The sequence below is a fragment of the Zingiber officinale genome, chromosome 1A (genome assembly GCF_018446385.1).
Source record: "Zingiber officinale cultivar Zhangliang chromosome 1A, Zo_v1.1, whole genome shotgun sequence".
Taxonomy (NCBI): Eukaryota; Viridiplantae; Streptophyta; class Magnoliopsida; order Zingiberales; family Zingiberaceae; genus Zingiber; species Zingiber officinale.
In genome coordinates, this window is record NC_055987.1 from 144,650,517 (window position 1) to 144,670,547 (window position 20,031).

A 20,031-nucleotide genomic window follows, 5' to 3' on the forward strand; every position below is an offset into this window, starting at 1 on the left:
TCTATCGTGGTACGGCCGAATTGTATAAATATAATGTACAAGATGCCATTTGCGGAAAATTATACCTTAATTGATCATTGAAGTAGGCTGAACTCGAGTGCATTGACATTTTCTTTCTTTCTATTTGTTGTTTAATCTGACATTTTCTTTCTTTCTATTTGTTTTTTAAGATGAAACGTTAAAATTTTAAATGAGATTTTTTTAGCCTTTAATGTCACATCAATATACATTAAAAATAAAAATTTATTATTCTCTTTATAATCAAAATCTTAGTTTTATTTATTATTATTTTATTTAATATCTCTATATACTTTTTATTTAATATTTTAATTAATTATAATTTTTAATTTAATTAAAATTTTAATTTAATATTTAATTAACTTATAAATTTTAATTTAATTAGAGTCATTTATATATTTTTTTAACTTATGAAATGCATTTATTTTTAAAATAATAATTTACTAATAATTTTATTAAAAATTTATATTTATATAAAACAATAAGAAGAGTAGAACTTTGATCATTACTTTATTATTTAATTACAGACTATAGAAAAGTTTTAACTATTATTCTTAAACTACATATCTAACTTCACATTTAAATTGTTTTTATTCAGTTCTTTTTTTATTTTATAAATTTCTCACAAATCTTGGGAGACGTTCTTAGTTATTGAACGTTTGATTAATTCTCTCTTTTTTAATCCTGCGATAAGCCTATAATTTGACTATTGAAACTTAAGTAATCTTAACCAATTATTGTGACTGGCCGCGTGGACCCAAACTTCCCACGCTACTTGACTCACCAAAGTCCACTTAAGTCCCACATGCACGCGTCTCACCTCGCTGGAGCGCGTCAAAAGCCGCTTGCCGCGTCCTGCGTGCAGTTTACGGCGTTCTTATGCTTTTAGGTGGCGGCGTGCATTCTCGGTGAGGGAGGATTTACACCGAGAATTTAATTTAAAAATCTTCTTCGATCAGTTACCCTGACTTGGAAATTTTATGGAACTAAACTTTTTAAACTCGGAAAGAATCTAATTGTTGGGTTTAACATCTTTCCTTTGTTTGACCAAGTTCCTTACAAGGAAACTTTACGCGGTGTTCTAAGTCTCAATTTCCCTGATACCACCCAATTCTCCAAATAACTGATATTTCTCTGTTATTCGCCATCCTCCATCAGGAAGAACAAGTCTTTTTTTTTTCTATTACCGGCGCAGGGTCTCTAATTTTCTCCATTAACAGATCAAGGCAAGCTTCATCCCTGCTCAAACATCTCCCTCCTCGTCCAATCCAAATGGCACAAACACAGACTCCTGATGAGCTTCATCAGCCCAAAGCGCAGACAAAGAAGACGCAATCAACTCCAGACAAGCTCAGGTCCAGATCCTCCGCTGCTCAACAGAACGGCAAAGGAAGGGGAGGAATCGCGAAGAAGGAAACCGCAAAGGCAACGAGCAACTCCTCGCCAAATTATATGAAGCCCACGACTTGCTCGGACGCAAGGAAGTACCCCATGCAGGTAAGTGCTCAATCCCCAGCACCTGCTGCCGTCGTCAAGGCCAAGAATCATGCTGATCATAGCAATTCAAAGCCTTCCCCTTCCTCTTCTCCTTCTCTTCCTGTCGCGAAGTACTTGAAAACATTAGCAAGGAAAGCAAGTTTACGACCGCGAAGGCCTTCGATGAAGAAGATCTATGAAACGAGTGTTCTATCGCCTCGAAGAAAGAAGGTTAGCAGGGCTACTTGTTCGTCCACTATGACGGAATCCAAATTCCCAAGTGTGTCAGAGGTAAATCAGGGGAACAGAGTTGCTGAGTTGACTTCTGCGGTTAAGGTCTGCCCTTTCAACTACTGCTCTCTGCATGGCCGTAGGCACCAGCATCTGCAACCCTTGAGACGCTTACCATCAGCGAGAAGGCGGTCCTTCAGGACGCAGAGGAGGAGCGTGAAGTTGAAAAGGGTATCATCGATTAGGAGGGGAAGTTTTAAGAAGGGAGGAAGAAACATGAATTCAGGCAAGATGAGGAGTATCCAAGGCTCAAAGATCGCTCCTGTAATAGAAGAGACGAACTACTGTTTCTTGAATGAGATCTACAAGGATGAGTTTGATAGAGAGATATCAAAATTTCTTGAGAGTTTAGAGCCGTCGGAAGATGATACGGAGTTCAGTGAAGAGGAAATTGAAAATTTTGAAGGAGCAGGGGTTTATATTGAAATCCCTGAAATATATGCCCGGATTAGCGTTGGAGGAGAGAGTCTTGAGCAAACAAGTGACATCTCTTCTGGTGATGCCTGTGCTGTTGGTAGCATTCTTACAGCTGAATCCGAGAAAGAACCACATTTCTGTTTCGATGATTTATCTGGGCATGGAGAACTCTTTATCAAGGCGCAAGAGCTTCACGAGTTCAAAGAAATGGAGGTGAGAAGTGGAGAGCGCGTAAAATGTGAATCCAATGATCTTGAAGAATCTGAATTAGACAATACAAACCACAGAATCGAAGCCGGCGATGAAGATATTGGAGATTGTAAGGAAGAAGACGTCGTCGTAAGTGGAATTGCTGTACAACATGGCCTTGAAGAATCAAAGTTAGTCATAGGCGACGGATCTCACACGAGCAAAGGCCACAGCTTTGTTGCTGAAAATGGAGAAGGAGATAATGCTGCAGATATCGTTGCTTGCTTTGGAAGTGAAAAATCTCAAGAAGAGTCCGAATTACCCACAGATGTTACAAGTCCACACCATATAATCTTCAGCATTGTCGCAGATGATGCAGAACGCGGAGATGATACTGCTGAAGAAACTGATGAGAGTGGAAGTGACGAATTGGAAGAAAAAAATATTTCTTCTGAAAGCCAAACAATTGAACAAGTTCTCGAAGATGAAAGTACAAGTGAACAAAATCGCAGTGTTGCTGCAGATGATCAAGGCTCAGAAAGTAGTAATGTTTCTCACGGCAATAAGTCTGAACAAGATGGCTTTGGAACAGATGATGAAGATGATGACACCAGCAACAAAAACAATGGTGGAGAAGATGATAGGACTGAACAATCGAAATTGGCCGCAGCTGAAGAATGGCCGGAAAACAAAGAACCTGAAATCAGTAGTGGTTATGAAAACCCAGACAGCAGCCTCAAGCTCACCGAAGAAGATGAGGTTAGAGATGGTAGATTCATTGAATATCAAGCTTTTGGGACTCCAACTTCATCGATCTAAGCGAAGATATCTACTCAGAGGATGATCAAACATCGGAGCGTGATCAGACGGAACACAAAGACGTATCTGATGGAACAATCTTTGCAGCTATTTGCACCCAAAATGGGATGATCACCAGCAGTGAAGGAGCAAGATGCAACCCGTCTCCTAAGCTAAGCAATAAGCATATGGCAAGACGCAGAAGTGTAAAGTGGAAGAAGGATATCGAGATGGAAGTGCTAAGACTGATCAATCCAAGGGCACCGCGATTCCTTCCGCTGGAACCCGACCCAGCAGATGAAATGGTCGATCTGAGGCACCAGCAGAGAGACGAAAGGAAAAGTTCAGAAACATGGATGATCGATAATGCACTTCAAAAGGCGGTGAGGAAATTGACCCCTGCGCGGAGCAAGAAGGTAGCACTTCTCGTGGAGGCATTTGAGACGGTCATGTCCGTGCCTATCCATGACTTCACCTTGAAGAGTCCTACTTCAGATCTTGGAAGACCAGTGCTAGCTTGAAGATGAATAATGTCATGGCGTAAAAGGTAAAGAATGGTTTCTTCTGTCTTCTCTAATTGAAGTTACTCTTGAAGTTCCAGGAAGGATTGAGTAGAACGAGCTGTTTTGACTATGTGGATATGAACATGTTGATTGATGTGGCGTTGAAGGTAGGGTTGGTAGTTAAGATGATGTGTGGTTAAAGTTAAGATGATGTACAATTAAAATGAAAGTGTATGTATCCGAATGGATTATTTTTAACGGGGTTCAATTCTTCACTTCTTATGGGTATGACTCCTAATATAAACTTGATTAGCCATAGAGCTAGTCGGATTCACGGGATTCAGTTCCTCACTTTTCATGGGCATGACTCCTAACAAAAATCCAACTGACCCTATAATTGGTCGGGCATTCGGAGCTTAGTTCTTTACTTCTCATGGGCATGACTCTTAACATAAGCCTAACTGGCACTAGAGCCGGTAGGATTTAGAGCCAGTTGGACTCCTGGGGCTCAACTCCCCACTCCTCATGGGTATGAATCCCCAATATAAACCCGATCGGCTCAAGAGCTGGTCAGATTCTTGAGGTTCAGTTCCTTACTTCTTATGATCATGACTCTCAACAAAAATCCAACCGACCTTATAGACGGTCAGACTTCCGGGGCTCATTTCCTCACTTCTGATCGGCATGACTGTTACCATAAGCCCGATCGGCACTAGAGACGGTCGGATCTAGAGCCGGTCAAACCTCCAGGGCTCAGCTCTCCACTCCTCATAGGCATGACTCCCAATATAAATTCGACCGGCCCTAGAGCCGGTGGGATCTCCGTGATTTAGTTCCTCACTTCTCAGGGGCATGACACCCAACATAAATCCGCCCGCCCTAAATCTGGTCGGATCTCTGGGACTCAGTTTCCTACATCTTATGGGCATGATTTCCAACATAAACTTAACTGGACATATAGCCAGTCAGACCTACGAGGCTCAGTTCCCCACTTCTTATGGGCATAACTCCCAACATAAGCTCGACCAACACTGTAGTAGGTGGGATCTAGAGTTGGTCGGAGCTCTAGGGCTCAGCTCTCCACTTCTCATGGGTACGCCTCAAAATATAAATCCGGTCGGCCCTAGAGTCGGTCGGATCTCAAAGGCTCAGTTCCTCACTTCTTATGGGCATAACTCCTAATATAAACCTGACCGACCCTAGATCTGATCAAATCTCTGGGACTCAGTTCCTCACTTTTCATGGGCATGACTCCCAACATAAGCCCGACTGACCCTAAAGCTAGTCGGATCTCCAGGGCTCAGTTCTCCATTTCTCATAGGTATAGCTCCCAACATAAGCTCGACCGGCCCTAGAGCCGATTGGATTTTCGAGGCTCAGTTCCCTACTTTTCATGGGCATGACTCCCAACATAAGCCCGATCGGTCCTAGAGCCAATTGGATCTCCGGGGCTCAGTTTCCCACTTCTCATGGGCATGACTCCCAATATAAACCCGACCGACACTAGATTCGGTCGGACCTCTGGGCTTAGTTTCCTGCTATTCATGGGCATGACTTCCAACATAAATTCGACCCACATTATAGCCAGTTAGACCTCCAAGCTCAACTCCCTACTTCTCATATGCATGACTCTCAACATCAGCCCGACCGACACTAGAGCTGGTTAGATCTCCGAGACTCAGTTCTCCACTTTTCATCGGCATGACTCCTAGCATAAACTCGACCAGCACTATAGCCTGTCAGACTCCTTCTAGGAGATAACTTTGTCAGGGAATCGCAACTACTTGTCAGAGAATAACGGCTACTTGCCAGGGAATATTCCCCTGATATATACACATAACGGAACCTTCCTCTACCTAGGAGAAGACGCTCGTACATCCTCCACTATCCACATATTCTGACACCTGACATTATCTGACGCGCCATTATTGTAGAGATTATGAGAGACAATATAAAAAGAGGTCCTCTCCATTCAACTAGTAGGCACGCAAGCACATGCATCCACATTATTGTTCTACTATGTATTTTCTTCTCCATTTTCGCTTGGCTACCATTCTAAGTTGGAGTGCCTGCACTGGGGACCCTTCTCTAGTTCTTGCTCTAACATTCCCGTTGGCTTTGCTTATGGTGTGTGTAGGTTCGCAGCTCCTAGCTCTAGGTCCACAACACCCAGCTCGAAGTTCTTCCTCCGTCAACATTCCTTCCACCTCACCAGCCACTCATCTACTCAGCTTCCAGGCGGGATCAAATTTGGCACCGTCTGTGGAAACACATTCACCTGTTCTGGAATGTAAAGATAGACATAGCTGGTAAAATCAACATTTCCATCACTCTGGAAGAATACGAGCTATTTGTGAATGCCAAGGTGCAAGACTTGTCCCAAAATCAAACAGTCGATTCTCACTAGCACCGAGCACCCGTGGCCTTGTTAGAAGATCTTCTTGTATCTAAGAAAAGATCCAAGCAAAAACAATCATTTGAGTTCCCTCAAGCATTTTTCCAAATGGCCGCTGAGGGTTGCACCAAAATTGAGCGGTCACAAGCCTCCTCGATAGAGAATTTAATCCAGAGGGACCCAAGGCGAGGCAAGGCCCCTACTGCTCGAGAATCACCTAAACAACCCAGTGTACCTTTCTCTCAGAGGAACTAGATGAAAATTGTACCGATTCCTTACTAGAGAATCACCTTCTCGATAGCCACCGCCATCGGGTCGAGTTATCGCATCTATCTTGCTTCTTATTCCGTTACGCCTCTGGTCCTCCAATAGCACCACGACTCGCAAAGATATGATCCGCGATAAATATAGAATTTTACATATATCGATCCTATATTCCATAAAGGAATGTACATGTATTCTAGATCGAACAAAAATAAAATTATAAAAATAATACAGCTCCTGCTGTATTTGATACATACAATCATGCACACAAAATAATACTCTTGACAAGTCCAAGGGTCCAATCACACACAATATCTAAATGCCATAATAGTTGGAGCCTGCAACCACAAAGTTAGCACATCCTACTATTATCCTGCCTAAATTATATATGACATGTGCATAATTAATTTGAAAACCAAAACACACAGAGGCAAACCCTAGCTCTGATACCAATTGTTGGTTAGTCCTAAGAAAATCGTACCGGTTCCACTGTACAAAAATTTTGTACAAGTGTCGAATCTTTCCTTAAATAACCAATTGTGTTCTTTAGAAGTTAAATTAGGAATTGCAGACGGAACTTAACATCATTGATTCCAAATTTAACTTATCTGTTCTTAATGGTTTAGATTTGAATCACAAGCGAAACTTAACACTATTGATTCAAATCCACTTATGTTATTAATTTCATTAAATATTAATTTTCAAAATTGGCTTTCAGGACTGCATGGTGAGACACATGGCCTTCTTGGATATGGGAGCAACCACCACCGCCTAGACAAAGCCTTTTAAGGAAAGCTAATATTTAATTTCCTTAAATAACTCTAGGTTAACTAAAAAGAACAATCGAATCACAAATTCGAAAAAGAAGAAAACACAAACTCGAAAAACTAATTCAAAAAACTAGATCTAATGCCTCTTGTGTTTGAAATTCTTACAAAAAGAAATAACTAGCATGATGCGGAAAACAATTGCTAATTATACCTTCTCTTTGTAAACTAATGACCTCGAGATCTTCTGTCATATTCCTCGCCTCGCCTTGAACGTCGTGTGTGCGACGATCCTCCAAGATGAACACCACCCAAAAGCTTTCTTTCTCTTCCTCTAAAATCCGGCCACCACCACCACCAAGGAGAAGAGAGCAAAGGGAAAGGGAAGGGAGAGGGTCGGCCACCACCAAGAGAGACTCCTCCAAGAGAATAAGAATTGTTGTGTCTCATGAAGCCTCCCCACCCCTTCTTTTATATTAGTTGCCCAAGGCAAATAAGGGAAGAATTTTTACAAAAATTAAAATATTCCTCTAGCTTTTCCTTTTCCCTTTTAATTTTCCTTTTCTTTCCTCTTGATTGAATCAATCACCAAAAATAAATTTGATGATTTTATAATTTTAAACTTGGTCGGCCACCTTGCTTGGGCACCAAGCAAGGGTGGCCGACCCCCATAAGAGGAAAAGGAATTTTAATTTTTTTATGAAATTTTACAAGAAGAAAAACTCTTATAAAATTTTACAAGCTCTCTTTCCTAAAGTAGGAGTTAAAAAAAAGGAAAGTTCTAAAAATTAAAACCATGTTTTAAAATTTAAAACTTCTCTTATAAAATTTCCTTTTTTAACATGATGATAGAAAATTTTAATTTTAAAACTTATCTTCCTTTTTTTTCTTAAACCATGAGGATGGTTAAAAAGGGAAAGTTTTAAAAATTTTAAAACTCTCTATTAAAACATGTGGCCTAATTCAAATAAGGAAAGTTTTAAAAATTAAAATCTATCTTTTAAAACTTATAGTTTTCTACAAAGAGAATATTTTAAAAATTCAAAACAACCCTCCCTTTTTGAATTATTGTGGCCAGCCCCTTCATGCTTGGTCACCAAGCAAAGGGTCGACCCCTATAGAAGAGGATGTGGCCGGCCCTTGCTTGGTCACCAAGCATTAGACTGACCCACTTCTTAGACACCAAGAAGAGCCTTACATTTGGATGGACTAGAGGCTATAATGAGGCTACGACAGGGACCTAGAGGAGAAATTGGTTTTGGCCTTCCGATGAGCTTGAGTATCCCGTGCTCGCCCCGAACACACAACTCAAGTTCATCGATAATAACTCATTCCACTAGAGAGTTATTATCGCACTACCGCACCAATCCCAAATTATATTATGGGCTCTTTCTTATCATAAGTGTGTTAGTCTCCCTATGTTTAAGATTACGAATGTCCATTAATCAAGTAAGTTACTGACAACTCACTTAATTAATATCTAATTCCAAGAGTAGTACCACTCAACTTCATTGTCATGTCGGACTAAGTCCACCTGCAGGGTTTAACATAACAATCCTTATGAGCTCCTCTTGGGGACATTCTCAGCCTAGATAACTAGAACACAGATTCTTTCTATAATCAACAACACACACTATAAGTAATATCATTTACCAACTTATCGGGCATATTGATTTATCGAGCTAAACCTCACCCTTTGATAAGTCAAAGAAATAAATATTAAATATATGTGCTTGTTATTATATTAGGATTAAGAGCACACACTTCCATAATAACTAAGGTCTAGTTCTTTTATTAAGTCAGTATAAAAAGAACTTACTTAAAATAGTCCTACTCAATACACTTAGAGTGTACCAGTGTAATTTATTAATCAAGATAAACTAATACTTAATTACACTACGACTATTTCGATGGTTTGTTCCTTTCCATCTTAGTCGCGAGCAATTGTTTATAATTTATAAAGAACCGACAACATGATCTTTTGTGTGTGACACCACACACCATGTTGTCTACTATATAAATTAATTGAACAATTACATTTAACAAATAAATGTAGATATTGACCAATGTGATTCTTTTATTTCAACAAATAAATGTTTACAAAAGCTTGGCTTTTAATAGACACTCTAACACTAGATGAAAAGCTATCTAAGCATTTCCAAACTTTATTAGTTGGAGAGTATGGAGGTAACATCGATCCTGAGGACGACCTCCAAAGATTCAAGAACGTCGCTCTACTACACCAGTATAGCGACGCAATAAAATACTGAGTGTTTCTGGCCACTCTATCAGGCTTGGTATAGAGATAGTTCGACCGACTATCGGTTGGATCTATTACCTATTTTAAGGAATTCAGAAAAGCCTTCTTGCACCACTTTGCCAGCAGCAAGAGGTATCGAAAGATCAGTCTGAGTCTGTTCACGCTCAAGCAAGGGAGCAAGGAATCCCTACGAGCATACATCAAGCCATTCAACCAAGTGACGCTAGATATTCCGTTCGCCACTTTTGAAATATTAATAAGTGTCTTCTCTCAAGTTCTTTTAAAAGGAAAATTCTTCTAAGCCCTCATCAGAAAGCCTGCAAAGGACTTCGACGACCTACTGGGGAAGATGGTCAAATACATTAATATAGAGAAAACTCAAGCCGCTTGAAAGAAGGAGGTGGCTACCCCAGCTCCAATCGACCAAGCTGATTGGAAACCACCACCACCTCTAGTACGCCTAAGAGACCCTCGACCGAATCTTCACGGGTCCAGGAAGCAAGAGAGGTACAACACATCAAGGCCATCTGAATATCTTTTAACGAACCCCTCCAGTGGGTATCTTAATATTGCACTTACCATCAGTCCAAGACTCACGATATAAGAGACTATTATCAACTTGTTCATGAAACATGCCGAGAGCCGAGCGAGGCTATCGCGCCTCGGTTCCTGGGGCAATTAGCTCCTAACCCTAGCACTTCTGGTCATCCGACCAACACACCTCAGGTAATGGAAAACAAAGATGGTCGATCAGATTGATCGAGGCAAGGAACCACATCAGACCCAAGAAGAAGAGAACGAGGGAAATGTCATGGTAAGAGACGTCGGTATGATCTCTAGAGGCCCCACTAACGGTGATTTGACAAGAGCCAGAAAGCCTCATGGCCGCCGACTGAAGATTCATGCAGTCGGCTGTAGCCAAGAACAGGCAGTTGGGGCCCAAATCAGCTTCGGGCCCCAAGACCTTGAGGGAGTGGAGCTCCCTCATGATGATGCACTCATCATCAAAGCTGTAATATCTAATAATAGATTGGTTAGAGTCTTCGTTGACACAAGAAGCTCTATCAACATGCTTTTTAAGAGCACCTTCGATAAGATGTAGCTCGATGCAAGTGAACTCCAACCGATGACCACGACCTTATAAGGGTTTATAGGGAATGAGGCACAACTGACCGGCTAGATCAAATTGGCCATCTCTTTAGGTATCGAGCTCCTGGTAAGAACCCAAAGGGGCACATTTATAGTGGTGGGTGCTCCATTCGCCTATAACGTCATCTTGGGAAGACCCTCCTTGCACGAATTGTGTGCGGTTGTCTCCACCTTCCACTATAAAGTGAAATTTCCAGCGGATGATCAAGTTGGTGAGGTAAGGGGGGAATAGCTGACTGAGTGGAAATGTTACGTCGATGTAATAAAAACAGAGGCGCGCAAGACCTAGAAAATTCAGGAGGGAGGAGTGCATACCATCCAGGAAGAGTCATTGCCTCTAGTTAACAAATCAGTCCAACAAGAGGAAGTACAGATATAACCCTATTGGTGCAATTTGTACCAATGATCTAATTCAGATTTTGATGAATGATAAGTATATTAAAGTTACAGTATTTGTGGTCTAATTACTTTACCAAGTGTTTAGGAGTTAACGGGTCTGGAGGAACAGGGCTCACTCGAACCCAACTTCCAGTCTTCTCGAGCAAACTTCTGCTCCAGCTTCTCGTCCCTCGGAATTGCTGCTTGCTTCATTCTCGTCCGCCAGCGTACTCTTCTACAGTTTTTTGTCCCTCGGGCAGCTGCATCTTTTGATCCTCGAGCAATCTTTCACTCTGGCTTCTCGTCCCTCGGAAACACCGTATACTTCCTTCTCATTTGCCGGTGTATTCTTCCGCAGCACTGAGCCCGTCGGTTCTCTTCCAAGTCATCCTTATTACTAGCTACATCTTTCACTCGACTTCCTGTGCTCTTAAGTTCCTGCACACTTAGATACAGGGTTAACCACAACATGACCTAACTTAACATGTTTGATCACATTAAAACTACCTTGGGGTACCAACAATCTCCTCTTTTTTGATGTGAGCAACCCAAGTTAAGTTAGGGTAAACCAACATAAAGTAAAAGAAATAAATTTTACAATAAAGTACAAAAGTTGAAAAAGTTAAGCTACCACCCTAGACTTAATCTTCTCTTCTCCCCCTTTGATCATATAAAAAATGGGGTACCTAAAAAAAATCTAATTTAAAAAAAACTCTATTTTTCCAACATTTTGAAAAACTTATCAAGTTTTTAAAAACTTTGAAAATAATTTTGATATCACTTAAAAAAAATTACAATAATTTTAGAAACATTAAGTTTTGCAAAAAAAAAAAAAATTCTAAGTAAAAGAAATATTTGAGTAACTATTTAAAGCATTAATTACAATTAAATGCTTTATTAGTTAGTTAATTAAATATTTTATTTCATTAATTAGCTTCTAGCCTGTGGCGAGGCACTAGGCTTTCTTGGTTATTGGAGCAACAACCACTTTCTAGATAAAACCTCTTAAAGAAATTAAACATTTAATCTACTCTCTGAAAGTCCTAAATCCAATTAAATTTTAATTTAGACAAGATTTTGGAACCCAATATAGGTTCTAGCCTACTGGATTAATTAAAAATCTTTTGGGTATGTATTTCTTTGAAATTTTCTTAATTTGTCCCTTGTGGTGTTTAACATATCAGTTCAAATTATTATATTTTTTATTGTTTTGATTAAACGAGCATGCACGATTTTTCAAGTATGATATTTCTATTTGCAAATTATTATTTTCTAATTTTATTTTGTCAAATTATTCTAATGGACAAGATTTGGCTGGAATTAATTTTAACTTTTGGTTTTCTTTTTCTAACTTACAGCAATCTTTTGACAATAATTTAACAAACTCGAATAATTTATCGGATGACAGAGATCGTACCTGACTTACCTTGTCGATCCCAATATCCGTAGCTCCCCCTGAACTGCTACTTTCATCCAATGTAGCTCCCCCTTCATCGATGCTCATTTCGGATGAGCTTGTTTCGTGTTCATTTTCTTGATGGCTTACCATTAACGCAAGTCCGGAGAAAGCCTTAATCTCTTATTCGGACGACATTTCGTCCCACGTAGCCTTTAGCATCTTATACTTGTTAGATTGGACAAGCTTCTTGTTCTTACCCTTGTCTTTGTTCTTCAATTTAGGGCACTTGTCTTTTACATGTCCTTCTTCATCATAATGGTAGCATCTGATTCTTCTTCATTTTTTACCTTGCAGATTATTAGATTTTCTAGATTTAAGCAATTTTTTAAATCACCTTACCATTATTGTCGTTTCGTCGTCATTGAGAGAGAATTCTGAATCTTGTTCGTCCATCTTTGCCTTAAAGGCAATGTTATGCTTCGACTCCTTCCTTGAATTTGCACATCTTGTTTCATGTATTTCAAAAGTTAAAAATAACTCTTCTAAGGTAATAGATTCTAAATCCTTAGAGATATAGTAGACATCTATGATGCCCATTTTGTATTGCTAGGAAATGCATTAAGAGCGTACCTAGAGAATCTCGATTGCTTACCTTTTCTCCGAGATTCGAAAGTCCGGTGATGAGCTCCTTGATCCTCGAGTGAAGATGTGCTTAGTTTCATCTTATTCTAATCGGAGGTTGCTAATCTGGTTGTGAGGTAAGTCCCGTCTCGCAAGTTTTGCCTCCGAGGTTCCTTCGTGAAGTTCCAGGAATTTTTCCCAGAGCTCCTTGTTGGTGCGGGAAGCATCCGACGATCGAACCTATGTTTTGATTATGTAAAAGGATTCAAAGTTAAGTTGTTTTGTTATCTGATATGTTTGAATGAGCTTTGCAAGAAAGTCCTAAGTGTACTTAGGAAAAAGTCCTAGCTTCGGTTAGGCAGGTGGAAAACCCTAGGGGGTGGTAACCCTAGGTAAAAAAAAGTCCTAGTTGAGGTTAGGCAAAGGGAAAATCCTAGGGGGCGGTAACCCTGTTAGTTAGAGCCCTAGAGCCAATCATTTGATAATTGTATTATGGACTTGTTGTATCATATTCTTATATAAATAAAGGCATTTGTTTTGGTTATTATACTTACTTGTATTAGTGCCAAATAAACTAAGTATAATAGCGTCCTTGAGTAGAAGGTTCTCACCTATATCAATCGGTTAGTTGAACCGATAGTGAGATGATATAGGGAACACTACTCTTAATCATTCCTAATCGAGTATTAACATTCAGGGACAATGTTAATGCAATAAGACTAGCATGTAGGTCAACTCGATGACTTGATCTCACAAGTCATGGATATAGAGATATCAAGTTGACACATGAGTATGCATTGGAGAATGTATACTGAATGACCCGCCATGAGAAAGTATCATGGATCGTTATATGAGTGTCATATACTTTCTCATGTGACTATTAGTATGACTACTAGTCCTTGGACCTGAAGTCACCATGGATCCCTACATAAGGAGTTATGTACTTTGGTTTCGTCAAACGTAACTGGGTGGACTATAAAGGCGATTACTGGGTATGTAACGAATTATGCAGAGGGATGTGAGTGATGTAGATGGGATCTATCCCTCCTATATGACGAGAGCGACATCGATATTCTTGATAGAGTGAGACCACGAAGTGCATGGTCATGCCCAAATGAGTCAATATGAGATATTGAGCTCATTTGATTTAGTGAGTCTACTTGGAGATCAAGATTTAGATTGGTCAGAGGATGGCACGGTCTATGCCTCACATTGATCAATCTAGATGTCTAGGATAGAAGGACACTTGTCATATATTGTGAGGAGTCACAATTAGTAGTCACAAGGTGATGTTGGATCTCAACATTCTTGCAACTTGGGTAGTAATGATGTGTTGCTAGATATCGCTCATTACTTATGCTCCTAAATGGATTTAGGGGCATTGCCAACGTTACAAGAACCTATAGGGTCACACACAAAGGGCAATTAGATGGAGATTAGGTTCATATGATGAACCAAGAGGGTTAGATTCATGTGATGAATCAAATTGGATTAAGAGTAATCCTAATTAGGCTAATTGAGTTAGACTCAAGTTGATTCATGTGTTCATGAGTCTAATTTAGATTATGACTCATTGAATCAATTTAATTAAATGAATTAGATTCATTATATTAAATTGGCTTGAATTAAATGGTTGGATTAGATCAACTATGAGAGAGATTAAGTCAAGTTTGACTTGACTTGAGAGGAAGAGGAAGAGTCAAGTTTGACTTGACTTTATGCCACATCATTTGTGACTTGACATTAAGTGGCCAATGATGATATGCCACATCATCAAGGCTAGCATATATGTATGCCACCTCATGAGGGAGACCAAGAGTTGTGACTCTTGGTATCCCATGGAGGTTTAAATGCTTTATTTTTTGGCCGACCACTTATGGTTCTTGGGAGTTTTTCATTTTTGGTGAGTAACTTCCTTCTTCTTCCACAAGCTCTCCTCAAGCTCTCCCTCTCCTCTCTTGGCCTAACACCATAGGTGCTAGCACACCTTTGTTTGGTCCCCTCCACCTAATTTTGTTTGTGTGGATACTTCTAGAGGGTTGTCTACTTTGACAATCTTGAGACCCGGCAAACCGTTGGACTAGCGGGATAGCGAAGGGCATCGCATCGAGGGTAACTCTCTTATCTAGTGTAGATCTAGACTTTAGAAACTCGTACTCATCTTTTGTTTTATTTTTCTTCGCACGGATCCGGTGGCCGAGGATTTTCGGGGTTTCCGCGACGCGAAAAAGTGATTTTCGCGGCCCGAAAAACCCAACAGTGGTATCAGAGCCACGTGCGAAGACTTGTACGAGTTTATTTTGATTTTTATGAAAAATATAGCTTCTGTGATTTTCTGTAAATTTAAGTTTTTATGGATTTTTATGAGTAATTTTCTCGTAGAAGCGAGGCACAAGTGTTTATACACTTGTAGGCTTCGACTACCGAGAAGATTTTTCCAAAACGGCAAGGTTTCGCCCCAAAACTTTTTGGGACAGCGGACTAAGGCGCTGTAGGATCGCTTAGGGACACTCGCGATAGTTAGATCGCGGGTAGGGGTGCTGCCCCTGGCCCCGCGGGACCGCCGAGAAATTTTACTTGTAAAAATTGTAAAAATTAGTATTAAAATTATAGAAAATTATGGAAATTACATAATTTAGAATTATGTATAATTTGTAATAGTCATGGCCCAAAAGACCCAATCTGATTGGATTTGTGTTGTAATTCATATTACGGCCTGCGCGCCATCATTTGTGTTGTGCGTGTTGTACATTTGATTCGCGACCTGCGCGTCGTGCCTTTCTCTATTATATATTCTTGTTGTAAATTAGTTTAGATTCGAATGTAACTCGAGTTTCAAAATTGTAATGTACAAAATTGGAGCGGTGGAAGGTCCACTCGAGATGGAGTTACGAGGAGGGCGCGAGCAACACAAGGTGGTCAAAGGGAGGAGCTTGAGAAGCTGTTGACCGTAGGTTGACCATCTGATCTTCTCATTGGCTTTTATACTACAAGAAAACATGGCTTCAGGGACGAAAAAATCTGTCTCTGAAAGCTAATTTTCTGTCTCTAAAGAAAATTTGAGACGGAATATTCCGTCTCTAAAATCCGTTATTGAAAGTCCCGTTGCTAATTTAAGAGACGGAAATATTCCGTCTCTAATTTAAAAACAAATTAGAAACCCGTTTATAAATCTGTTTTTAAATTGACCAAATTAATTTAGTTTCAAATACAAATTCCATCTCTAAATTTTTTTAAAAATCCGTCATTAATCTGTCTTAAATAACATATCAAATATAATTTTAATCTATTTATAAATCAATAGATAATTTTTTTTATTATATTCTATTTATATATTTTTATTTACATATTACCTTTACAAGAAACACTCACACATTTCAAATAAATTTAAAATATTTAAAATAACTAATTTCTAATCCAAAAGTATAATACAATTAATATTGAGATAATAAATATTCACATCATCTAAATAAATTTCACTATAATCAAATTGTAAGATACTGATAAATTTTTAAATCCAAGTATAATAATTTAATATGTATTTCATCTATCACAACGCTCATGGGGACCAAATCCTTCTGGATATGAATGATTATATATTCCACCTCTTGAATCATCTTAGGAACCATCTTCTTGAGTTTTTCTTCAATTTTCCTACCTTCCTCGATAAGCTTTTCTTTACGAATACCAATTTGTTGACAATAAATTGGGTACCTTGCTTTCTTTTATGCATTCATTCAAAAACTTCTCGTCCCAAATCTTTTTTCTACAAAGATAAAATAGTGATTGCTTCAACACCAAAGAAACAATATGACATGGAATGAAATAATGAATCATGTAGAGTAGTATCACCGTAAACAACATATTTTTCAAGCACAAATATTCCTGAAAGGCCTTAGAAATGAATTGATACATATGTGAATAACTATACCTCCATAATGTTGGGATTATTCCATGACCCTTTGTTAAAATTCAAACATCCACCTTTACTAGAGCAAGTGCATAAGTCACTCAAGAAATTTGGAAGTTGGCTGAAATTTGAAGAGCATGTAATTTATTCATCAAAAGAACAAATATTAGTAGCATCACGAAGAGAAAGATATGACCGTATAAAGAGTTGATAAGTTCAAGCAATGCACTTTTGAACTTTGTTCCCAATACCTTCGTGATATAGTAATCAAAATATATTGCAAAAAATACCAGAAAATGAGACACTTTCAATATTAGAAAACTTACATGTATCTTTGAAGTTGTTTTTGGGTCAAGAAAACCTTTAATGGTGTTCCAAAGGAGCCTAAAGCCAGTACTAACATTGACAATGAACATCTCATTAAAAAGTCTGCACTTTAACAAGCAAAATATTGAAGAGAGGAATAACAAAGATGATGAAAATGGAAAAAGTCCAATACCTCAGGATAGTAGTATGCATCAAATTTCTGCATTTTGAGCAAAATAACTCTAGCTATCTTGATGAAACTCTTTAAACCCTAACTCAGTGGAATACAACTTGAAAGATCAGTATCGTGGCTTGTCCGAGGGCACACAATTGCTGTCAAATCATGGTTAATTCCAAAGGAAGATATTGAAGCAACAACTAGAGCTGCACATAAAGATTCAACATAAAAGCCAAAGAGGTCTGACCCCATTCCAACAATGTCACCGACATTGTTGGCAATAACAGCTAGGTTCCTTGGATCATCCTCGGGAATGTTCCTCTCGACCTTCCCAACCAGATCAGCCCCAACATCAGCAGATTTGGTATAGATACCGCACCAACCCTACCAAAGAGAGCCATGGAAGACCCACCAAGGCCATAGCTTGTGATAGCCTCAAAAAGGCCTTCCCCAGTCATCACCATAATACAATTTGAATAAGTTAATAGAAATAAAGAGAACCAAAAGTCCATTAGCGGCTAGCAAAAAACCCATGACAGCGCCTGATCAGAATGTAGTGATGAAAGCCTTCCCAACACCTTTCTTGCCTCAAGAGTTGTCCTGGCATTAGCATATGTCGCAATCTTCATGCTAAGGAATCCAGATACCACAGAGGTGATACCTCTAAGTAAGAAAGACAATGTGCTAAAGATGGCATTGGCAAGGGCTGGCTTGCAAGTCTTGTCCTTGCTGTAAGTGCAGGGTTGGCTCTTTGTGTTGAAGCCCTTAACGGAGCCAAGGAAGAGGAAGATCATTATGGCAAAAATAGACATAAAGATTCCAACATACTGGTATTCAGTGAAAAGGAAAGAAGTAGCTCCTTCTGAAATGGCTCTCTGGATCTCGGCACACTTGACGACCACGTTGTGATCATTGAGCCCCTCCTCCTCGTCGATCAAGTACTCGGAGTACCCATTCTTGCCCGTGCCCTCCGCGTCAGCCTCCGCCAGCGATAATCGCACCTTGGAGACCATGACCGCGAACGTGATCCTGACGACGGCTGCCACCGGGATTAGGACATTGGTGAAAAGATCCGAAAGGATCACCTCCCCCATTGCCGGATCTGCCGCACCACCGTCCAATACGCTCGTGACCTCGTAACCTCCCTGCGAGGCAGTAGCGGGCACGGCGAGACCGCGCCTCTGCTGCCCTGTCGACAGATTGGGGTTTTGCGCTGCAGTGTCTAACAAGTAACGCTGTGTGGATGCGGCGGGTGTCAAACGAGGAAGAGAAGATTAGGGATTGAGAAAACAATTTTTATTTTATTAAAATAAAATAAATTTATAATTATCTAATAAAATCCTTTCTAATTTATATAAATTAAAAATAGAATTTTATTCGTTTAAATCTTTTTAAAACAGATTTGTTGGACAAATATAATTTCGTATCAGATTTCATTTTTAATCCATTTTTATTTTTGTTTATAAAATTATATTTATAAATTTGTTTCTAATTCATTTTAAATCCGGTCTCAATTTTTTATTTGTATATTACATTTTATTTATGTGAAACGGAATGATAATTCTGTTGCAAATCCGTCTCTGATTTACTAAAATCTAAAACAGATTTCAATTCCATTTTAAAAATCCATCTCTGAAGCCCTGTTTTCTTGTAGCGCGCCATGACTAATCACGAATTAATTTAATTAATTGTTTGTGTGTATGTGATGCATGATTAGTAATTAATTAGTGCCTAATGATTAGATTAGATCTAAATCATGTATAAGATGCACCCTTTCGATTAGATTAGATCTATCGCGTATTTGATACACATCGACGATTAGATTAGATCTAAATCGCGTCAACTCTAATGCCTACCGTGCCGTGATACCTATCACTACCTCGATCACATGTGTTGTTGAATCTGCCAAAGCAGAGCAACACATATTATCTTGGTAGGGTACGGAGGGACAATCTTGGTCCCGCTTATCAATGCATGGGCGAATACAAACTCAATTAGATTGAGTATTCCTAGTTAACTCGGTTGGATCGAGTACAACTATAGGCATTCTTCCAACGGTTGGAAAGATAGGACATAAATCACATTTATATTAATTCTTGGGTGTATTAGCCAAAGCTAACTCAAGTTTTAATATAACTGCGGATAATGATCCTATAAACAAGAGTTGCATAGAGATGTAATTGGTAAATCGTTACCTACCGATCATACTAAATCTTGGGCGTATTAGCCAAAGCTAACTCAAGGGTTAGTATGATGTGGATCTTATCCCACATGAATTATAGAATTTAGTGGGAGCATCATTTAGTTAAAGGCCTAATTAAATGATTTAAAAGAATATGATATTTATTTTTTGCATTTTTCTATTATAGATAACCATGACGTCAAATACGAACACTTTCTCCCTGCGTTCTTTCATTGAGAAGGACAAGCTCAACGGAGTAAATTTCCTGGACTGGTACAGAAACTTGAAAATAGTTCTCACCCAGGAACATAAACTGTACGTTCTGGAGCAGCCCATTCTGAAGGCTCCTCCTGCCAATGCCACGCGAGCAGACAAAGATGCTTACAAGAAGCATCAAGATGACGCATTAGATGTTATTGGATCGAGAAGCGCTAGAGGGGGGGTGAATAGCGCTCGCAGCTATTTCGTTTGATTCGTAAAACACTCGAGTAAAAATGCAGCGGAATAAAGAAGACAAACACACAGAGACA

The 20,031-nt window shown here is 39.2% G+C and overlaps 2 protein-coding genes and 1 long non-coding RNA gene across 4 annotated transcripts; 2 read left to right on the forward strand and 1 right to left on the reverse strand.

Moving 5' to 3' along the window:
* The first annotated feature begins 1,290 nt into the window (after positions 1-1,290).
* On the forward strand, positions 1,291-3,149 carry LOC122004522. Its single transcript, XM_042559400.1, has 2 exons — positions 1,291-3,054; positions 3,123-3,149. The coding sequence occupies exons 1-2, from the start codon at positions 1,291-1,293 to the stop codon at positions 3,147-3,149; spliced, it is 1,791 nt and encodes a 596-aa protein (XP_042415334.1).
* A 31-nt stretch (positions 3,150-3,180) lies between these two features.
* LOC122037415 (calmodulin binding protein PICBP-like) lies at positions 3,181-3,967 on the forward strand. Its single transcript, XM_042596885.1, has one exon. The coding sequence runs from the start codon at positions 3,318-3,320 to the stop codon at positions 3,708-3,710; it is 393 nt and encodes a 130-aa protein (XP_042452819.1). The 5' UTR covers positions 3,181-3,317; the 3' UTR covers positions 3,711-3,967.
* Positions 3,968-16,311: 12,344 nt separating this feature from the next.
* Positions 16,312-18,589, reverse strand: LOC122037424. Of its 2 annotated transcripts, XR_006127649.1 has the most exons (5): positions 17,567-18,589; positions 17,335-17,474; positions 17,162-17,231; positions 16,857-16,956; positions 16,312-16,691 (listed from the first exon to the last, which is right to left on the reverse strand). It is a non-coding gene; the product is annotated as an uncharacterized LOC122037424 (long non-coding RNA). The 2 variants fall into 2 exon arrangements; XR_006127647.1 differs by having other exon boundaries at positions 17,335-18,589.
* Positions 18,590-20,031: the final 1,442 nt, after the last annotated feature.

Coding starts and splice junctions, on each gene's coding strand:
- LOC122004522 (XM_042559400.1), top strand. CDS start 1,291: ATGGCACAAACACAGACTCCTGATGAGCTTCATCAGCCCAAAGCGCAG. Junction 3,055..3,122: donor GGACTGAACAATCGAAATTG/GCCGCAGCTGAA, acceptor AAACCCAGACAG/CAGCCTCAAGCTCACCGAAG.
- LOC122037415 (XM_042596885.1), top strand. CDS start 3,318: ATGATCACCAGCAGTGAAGGAGCAAGATGCAACCCGTCTCCTAAGCTA.